General features: G+C 38.3%; 1 protein-coding gene across 1 annotated transcript; it reads right to left on the bottom strand.

Annotated features, from left to right (window-relative positions):
- Positions 1–1,084: 1,084 nt before the first annotated feature.
- Positions 1,085–1,961, bottom strand: LOC130876114 (60S ribosomal protein L7-like). Its single transcript, XM_057772546.1, has one exon. The coding sequence runs from the start codon at positions 1,956–1,958 to the stop codon at positions 1,143–1,145; it is 816 nt and encodes a 271-aa protein (XP_057628529.1). The 5' UTR covers positions 1,959–1,961; the 3' UTR covers positions 1,085–1,142.
- Positions 1,962–8,764: the final 6,803 nt, after the last annotated feature.

Below are 8,764 nucleotides of genomic sequence, written 5' to 3'. Positions count from 1 at the left end.
ATACTAGTGGATAGTTAGAGTTGGGAATCTGAAACCATTATAGCAATAGAAAGAAAGCCCTATCCACAGCGATTTTGGATTGCAGTTGATGTAACAACTTCATGTCCCTGCTTTAACTACAGCAAAGCAGCTTCATTTCCTTATTTTTTTCAGATTGAAATTGAATATAGGACTATCATGTATGACATCTATATTCAGTCAGGTTAATAAAAAGAGGTTGAAGAACAGAGAGGGCAAATGACACGGTAGTATATACTACAATGGTAGGAAAGAGGGTGGGCAGACGACATAGTCACATTCCTTTTGCAGGCACAGTCTGCCTTTTCCAGGGCTTACTTTTCTAGGCAATGAAGACATATCAAGGCTTTAGCGGTGACAAGAGCTTCCCACTGTAGTTTTAGTGTCTTCCACCCGTGAATATTTATTGCAGCAGCAGACATTGAAGACCTCCATGCTGGAAGCAGTCATTTGCTACAGATGTGGCTAGATCTAAAAGTTTGTTTGTGCTTCTATTATTTGTGACTTATACTGTTGTGTGGTATTAAGCATTGTGAGCCTTAATTGGTGCTATCTTTAATTTCTTTGGGAAAGGAGGGACCTTGCTTTTTATTAAAAAATGCAATTTTAAACTGGTTGTTCCATTTCACTAGCTCAATTTAAATATAACATCGAGAAACAATTTCTTCCTTAAATGCTTCTCAAACACATTACTGGCTAGATGCAGTTGTTTCTTTCATTTCTGCTTTCCAGTGTGCATCTGTATCTGATTCTAGACATCAGAGTTGATTTAATCTAACAAAAGCCCTAAGGATAGCTGATAATTGTTATAAACGCAGGCAATATAAATTTGATTGGTATTCAGATCTATTGTAGTCAACTCACAGATTTAAGCCATACCACAAAATGGATATATAACTGACTCATGTTGGTTCGTGTATATTAAAGTGATTTATAAATATGCACTAATAAAATATTCAGTTTTCGTTATTACTTTAAAATCAGTGACCTGTACCTTTCTAATTTCCAGTTGTTCACGACCAAGTTGTCATTAAAGAACTAGCTTTTTTTTTTTTTTTTTTTTTTTTGCCAAGCTGTGACTGTTTATTAACTGACCAGATTACAAAAATACCATGGGCAACACCTTAGTTCATCCGTCTAATAAGCCTGTTTATCTGGTCTTCCCTGTTGCCAGCATCTCCACCTTCCACAAAATGAGTTGTCTTTTTCTTCATTCCACCTCGTGGAGAAGACAATTTGAAGGGCCACAGGAAGTTATTCGCTTCCTTGAAGCGTTTTCCAACTGTATAGATCTCATGAATTAGATCCTCCATGCAGATGATGCCGTATTTACCAAGAGACCGAGCAATCAAGGAATTATCTGTCAAGGCAATTCTCTTCTTATGAATTTTGCCATAGCCGCGTTTGTAGATGAGCTCATTTACTGACTTCAGATTGGGGTACCCCCATGCAATGTATGGTTCCACAATCCTCAGAATGTTAATGGAAGCCTTGTTGAGCTTAACAAAGGTGCCGTTGAAGATCTGCCGCAGACGAAGAAGCTGCAACACCTTGCGCACCTTTGGGCTCACACCATTGATACCTCGGATTCTGATGACGAACGCCAGCTTCGGTTCTGCAGGCACGTAGAAGTTCCCAGCTTTCCTTGCCATCCTGGTCATGCGAATCTCTGTCCGGTACATCTGCCTGTACTCCTTGTGATAGTACTTTGCCTTCTCATAGATGAGCTTCCTCTGGGCCCTTCGCAGTGACTTCAGGGCAATCTTCTTCCGAAGGCGCTTCACCTTCAACTCTGCGAAATTTCTTCGCTTTTTCTTCAGAGTTTCTGGCACAGCAGGAACCTTCTTTTTCTTCAGGGTTCCTGGAGCAGCAGGAACCTTCTTTTTCTTCTGGGTTCCCGGTGCAGCGGGAACCTTTTTCTTCTCCGGCACAGCCTCCATGGTTCCAGGCGAAAAAAAAAAAAAAAAAAAAAGAGCAAGAACTAGCTTATTTTTAACATGGTCATAAGACAATCACCATTGCAGAAGATTATTTATTTGGCATAGGACTTTATCATTCAGAGAGATGGTGACTGTAGTAATTACAAATAACACTAAAGGAGGGGCTGGGGAAAGAACTCAGTAGTAAAGTGCTAGGTGTAAAAGCATGGGGACCTGAGTGTGATCCCCAGACCTCATGTAAGAAGTCACAGTGGTATAAGAATGTGATCCTGGCACCTCAGAGTAAACACAGGTAGATGCCTTGGGCTTGTTGACCGACCCAGTTTCTCTGGTAAACCCAGGTCCCAGTTAGAAAGCATCTCTCAAAGCACAAAGTGGTGCCTGGAGAGAATGCTCATTGAGCACTGGCTGCTTTTGCAGAGGATGGAGTTTAGATCTCTGTACCTACATGGTTTGCACATTCATTCTTAACTCCAGTTTCCTGGAACCCAATACACTCTTCTGCACTCTTATGGTACCAGGCACAAACATGATGCATTTATTTGTATGTGTGTGTTTGTGTGTGGTCAAAACGTTTAAACAGATAAAATAAATCTCAAAAAAAATGAAAAATCAAAAGAGCAAAAAATGAAACAGATTTGTAGTGGGAGCTGCAGGCTGTGTTCCTGCCGCCCCAGCTCCTGGTCGCCTGGCTAGCTTATGCTCCAAAATAACGACACACAAACTGTATTCTTTTAAACACTGCCTGGCCCATTTCTATTCATGTGTGTAGCACCTTGAGGTGCGCTTACCAGGAAGATTCTAGCCTACGTCCATCCTGGGTATGAGCTTCATCGCGTCTGCTCTGGAGCACAGCGCCATGGCGTCTGCACCAGAGAGGAGAGCTAAGGTGTATGAGCTCACTTCCTCTTTCTCCGAGCATTTTGTTCTGTTTACTCCACCCACCTAAAGGCTGGCCAATCAAATGGGCCAAGGCAGTTTCTTTATTAGTTAACCAATGACCTTCCTCCATCATTTCCCCTTTTTCTGTTTAAATAAAAAAAAGAAGGCTTTAACTTTAACAGCAAAATCACATATAACAAAACAGTTGTCAAGTAAAAATTACAATATTTACATTTATTTTATCTTTATCATAACTAAGGAAAACTATAACTAACTATTCTTCAACTCCATCAAAGACTCCAGAAAGATACAATATTACCTAAGCAAACAAGAAATAAGCAACTTTCAAACTCTAGAAATCACAGAGGCATCTCGCTGCCTGGACAGTCACCCAAAGTTCCTCTGTACCGTTGGGGCATCCATCTTTGGCCTACAGGTCCACAGCATCCAGAGACATTTCCATGAAGCAGGAAATTTCAAAGGCCGTTCAGTCACTATCTGCTGTGTCCTGCAGAATGTCTTGCAGACTCCTTCATGAATCAGGAACCCCGAAAGATCATCTCACCTTTAGGCAAGTTCAGTAGCCCTCTCTCTCTGCGGGTTCTCTGTGTCCAGTTTATACAATAGTTCAGGCAAGAGCAGTTTCTTGCCCAAATGGCTATCAAACTCCATAAGAATCCTCTTTGATGCCCATCTTCTTCTTGAAGTAGATTGGTGCTGCCAGGAGCAGAGTGTCTCATTGTCATGAAAAGTCCTAAGTTATTAAAACATTAAATAGCATATTCCGTAGTCTTTGAAAGATATGAAGAATGTCTATCTAAAATATATCAATGTACATCTAGAAAATCTAACAAACTTGACTATTATAGATAACTATTCATTAACATAACATTTTTACATGAGCTACACAATCACAATACCTTAATCAATATCAGAAATACATATACATATAACAAAATTGACCTTAAATTTAAATAACTAAAGCAAAATCCATATCAATGCAAATTATTCATACCTATATCATATCCCCCTTTAAATGTAAAAGAACATTTATAAACAATATTTGGGAATATGGACGTAGTTATTTTTCTCCAAACTGCTTCCTGCTGAATGCGGGCGCTGTTAATCAGATATTTCAGGGTATAACCTGTGTGCTAGGTTTATCTCAGTCATCAATTGAATGAAGTAATTTTTTGAAGGTGTTCACAGCAACCTTTCAGGAGGGCGTGGTCCATCATACCATATTGGGATGCAAGCAATCCGCATGGTGTCATTGTCTGTGAAAACAAAAGAAGAATCTCTTTTCCAAAGTATCATATCCTTAGGTCCAAATTCTGAAGTCAAGGTATTTTCAAAATATCTATGTTGGATTAGTTCAGCAGCATTTATAAACAAATATCTTTTAGCAGCTGTTGCTCCTTCCTCAGAATTCAAACAATTCAAACAGAGTATAATAGCATACAGTATCAAAATTCTCTGTGTATTTTCCATCTTTGTGCAGCTTTATTTTAACCTCTATTTTGTTTATTTTTACTTTTATTTTATATTCTCTGTATATATTTGTCCTGGAATAACTCTGTATACCAGACTGTCCTTGAACTCTCAGAGATCCTTCTGTCTCTGCCTCCTAGGCACTGGGATTAAAGGCCTGCGCTACCACACCTTGAAGTCACAGAGGTCAATCTCCCTCTGCCTCCTAAGTGTTGGTATTAAAAGTGTGTACTACCACACCCAACTACTTTCTTTCTTCCTTTTTTTTTTTTGCTTTTAAGAACTTTAACTTTTAGCCTGCATATATTTTTAACATACTGTAAATCATTTAAAAGTTTTCTTTGTTTTTGATGCTCTCTTTACTGTATCTCTCTGTCTCTATCGCCTTCCATTGCCAGATGAAGGTCCTATGATGATATGCAAGATATTCATCATTGTGGCTATGGGATAAGGCCAGTTCAGGCACCCTCTCCTCTGCTGCCCAAGGAACAAGCTGGGGACATCTCCTTGGACACCTGGGAACCCCTCTAGAGTCAAGTCTCTTGCCAACCCTAAAATGGCTCCCTTAATTAAGATATCTACTTCCCTGCTCCCATATCCACCCTTCCTCCATCTTAACCATTCCATTCCCCTAAGCTCTCCCCAATCTTCCCCTTCTCCCTTCTCTCCCCATCTCCCCTTCCTCCCACCCCACCCCCACCCTGTTCTCCCAACCTTTGCCTGGCAATCTTGTCTACTTCCAATATCCAGGAGGATAACTATATGTATTTCTTTGGGTTCACCTTCTTATTTAGCTTCTCTAGGATCACGAATTATAGGCTCAATGTCCTTTATTTATGGCTAGAATCCACTCATGAGTGAGTACATACCATATTCATCTTTTTGGGTCTAGGTTATCTCACTCAGTAAAGTGTTTTCTATTTCCATCCATTTGCATGCAAAATTCAAGATGTCATTGTTTTTTACTGCTGAGTAAAACTCTAAAGTGTATATGTGCCACACCTCCTTTATCCATTCTTCTATTGAGGGGCACCTAGGTTGTTTCCAGGTTCTGGCTATTACAAATAGTGCTGCTATGATCATAGTTGAACAAATGCTTTTGTAGTATGATTGGGCATCTCTTGGGTATATTCTCGCCCTCTTTAATAGACATGCTCTCATTTCAATTTTAGTGACTATTTCAAATTTTTGGCTAGTTTGGTTAATGATTTGTGGTTTTGGCATTTTGCAACAAAAATTGTTTTGCTTAGTTTTTCATTTTCTTTGTTTTGTGCTCAGTTTATATTTTATTTTTTGTCTAATCTCTAGTTATTTGCACTTTATTTCTTTTGGTTATTTATAGTCAACTTGCTTTTCTCTAGTTTGTTGTGGTGGTAAGTTTAGGTGGTTTGAGGTCTTTGCTGTTCAATTTTGTCTTTCCTTTTCTAAATTTGTATTTAAAATGTTTTTTATATGTTACATTTTTAATTTATACATATTTTCAGATTTCTCTTTTTATTGTTTTCTTGACCACTGCTTACTTAGAAATGTTTTTATTTTTATATTTCTTGGTCAGAGAAAATGTCTGTCTTTATAATCCATTTAAATTAACAATTATTTTTAAGTCTAATTTATATCTTCTTAAAAATGTATAACTGATGAATATATGATTTATATTACCCAGCTCAAAAACAGTTAATAAAATCAGTAAACATTCATCATTTTACTTTATCACCTAGCTCTATCAATTGCTAAGAAAAACAATATTAACTATCACAATTGTGAAACTGTATATTTCTCCTTCTTGGATTGTTTCATCTTTTCAAAATTCAATTTAATTTATTACATTTTCACCTGTTTGCCTTTGCATTGTTTTTTTTTGTTATTTGCTTCAGGGATCTAACATAAATGCCCAGATGTTTGTTGTCTTCTTAGATCTAACTTTGTCTAATAACTTACATAAAATGTATAAATATTACAATCATTTAACTGACTTGGTCAATGCTACACTGTTTTATATACTTTTATCCCTAAATGATTGACGCTTAGGGACTCAGCTCCTGCTTTGATGTTGTTTCTTCATTCCTTCTGATATCACTTCTGAATACCATGCTATATACTTAAAAACTTACTTGAATTTATTTTCTCTCCCATCTTCAGCAAGGAGACTAAGCAGTAGCAATTTTCTTTGAGCCAGTTCAGATGGTGTATTTAGCATGATTTTGTGTTTTTGTTTCTCTCTCACAAACACACTGGGACACTTCCAATTGTTTTTCTCTAACTATGCTGCTTTGGGCCTTTCTAATTTATGAGATTCCATGTGGAGGATCTAAGAAGGGTAGAGGAAAATATTTGGTTTTTCTTGTAATACCTAACAGCAGACACTACTATTTAGCTTTTGTGATTTTTATCTTTATACTTTTCCTGATGTTTCATTGTTTCTTTCATAATACAGTACTCGTATTACCTTTGTTGTGGGCTTGGTAGAGGAATTCATCTCAGTATGTGGTGGTATTTGAATGAGAACAACCCTCATGGGCTCATAGATTTGAATGTGGGGTCACCAGGGAGTGGTACTACTTGAAAGTATTTGGGGATGTGGCTTCATTGGAGTAGGTGTGGTTTTGTTGGATAGGAATAGCCTTCTTGGGGAAAGTGTGTCACTGGGGATGGGAGTTGAGGTTTCAGAAGCCCAATCCAGGCTCAGTGGCTCTCTTATCCTGCTTCCTGTGGATCTGGATGTAGAACTATCAGCTACTTCTCTAGTACCATGTCTGCCTGCAAGCTGTCATGCTTCCTACCATGACAATAGACTAAACTTCTGAAACTATAAGTAAACCCCAATTAAATGCTTTCTTTTTTAGAGTAAGATGTAGTAGGCCTTTGGTATTTCATTCACTTCCTTCCACAGAAGTCTGACCATTTGCAGGCTCTCAGGTTGCCAATACTTAAGGAACAAAAGAAGCTTCCTCAACTGCCTGGCTGCTGTCCTCTACTCCTGCTAGTTGATAGACAAGACCACACAAAGCTGGTCTTCTTTTCCTCCATCAGATTTCCCGTGGGAGCACAGCATCTTTTACATGTAACCAGTGTTCCTCATAACCGCCAGAGATAATTCAAGCTTTTCCTAATTTTAGTAATTGATTAGTCATCATTTCAAGGAAAAACATGGGGACCCTGGAGAATCTGCTCTTAGACGGTTAGTCTATTCTGATCCCCCGTCCTTCAAAGGCAGTTTGCACACGGCTGTTAAGTTTGGGACAGGAAGGAAAAAAGCTGCTTTTTGTGCTTTCTGAGACAAGAAAGCTGGAAGGAAATGAGCATCTAGGATGTGGAGGGGTGAGCTGGTACACCATTACTATGCAAAGCCTCACTCCAGATGAATGCCTGGCAAGCAGAAGGACCTCTGTTTAGACACTGCTTTCATCCAGATAGTCTGGGTCTGATCTCACTTCCTTCTGCTGGTGAACTGTGCAATTGCTTGCACACTGCAGCCTTCTTTTTTTTCAGTAGCTCTTTGACACCCCCACCTTTCTGCCAGCCTGGTGTGGCTGATCAAGCTGTTCAAACAACTGGAAGACATCAGAAGTTAAACACTCATTATTTTAATTTGATGCTAATCATGTGTTAATGAGACTAATCCTTGCAATGATTCAGGTAATTTGCTTAATGGCTGCCCAGAGTACAGATTACAGCAATCAGTCACGTCTGATAAGATGTCTGTTGTGGAGAAGGCTGTCAGGTGAATGAGGTGGGAAAGACTCAGGAGTGAGGGTCTAATGTCAGGCATCCTCTGTGTGGAAGGGTGTTGGTTCAGGGGAATTGTGTGCTTGGAAATGAAAAAAAGTTTTTTTTTTTTTTTTTCCAGAATTCTACTTCTTCATGCTTTTGCTTAGAAGGAATATGATGGGGTGGGCTTTTTCATCTCATACAATGGAATAAACACAGTGTCTTATGAAAAAAAAAAAACTGAATATACAGTTTATTTTGCCCAAGAAAATGATTAACTCAGAAGAGTATCAATGAGAGATATGTTTCTATTACTTTTAGAAGAAAGTTAAAATTGCTCCCTACCTAAAGAAATAAGCAAATGAAAATGAAATCACTTAGAGCAAAGAAACATATTTTTACTTCTCATCCATAAAAATAGAGGCTAAAACAAAGGCCTAACTGGACAATTATCATCCTTCCATGACAGCCAAGCATTGGGATGTCTCAGATATGTACATTAATCTACCTCTTCTATACTGGAGCATCTTAAATCATGGCATCTCTAAATCTAATAGCATTATGTATACAGATATAGCAATAGCAAAAATTCAAAGGTTAACATATTATTAAAATTTTTCTATTTTTTCCTGTCCTAGTTAGGGTGTCTGTTGCTATGAAATGACACCATGACCACAGCAACTCTTATAAAGGAAAACATCTAATTGGTGGTGGCTTATACTTCA

The sequence above is a fragment of the Chionomys nivalis genome, chromosome 6 (genome assembly GCF_950005125.1).
Source record: "Chionomys nivalis chromosome 6, mChiNiv1.1, whole genome shotgun sequence".
Lineage (NCBI taxonomy): Eukaryota > Metazoa > Chordata > Mammalia > Rodentia > Cricetidae > Chionomys > Chionomys nivalis.
The sequence above is the reverse complement of the archived record's forward strand: the minus strand, read 5'-3'. Positions and strand labels throughout refer to the sequence as shown.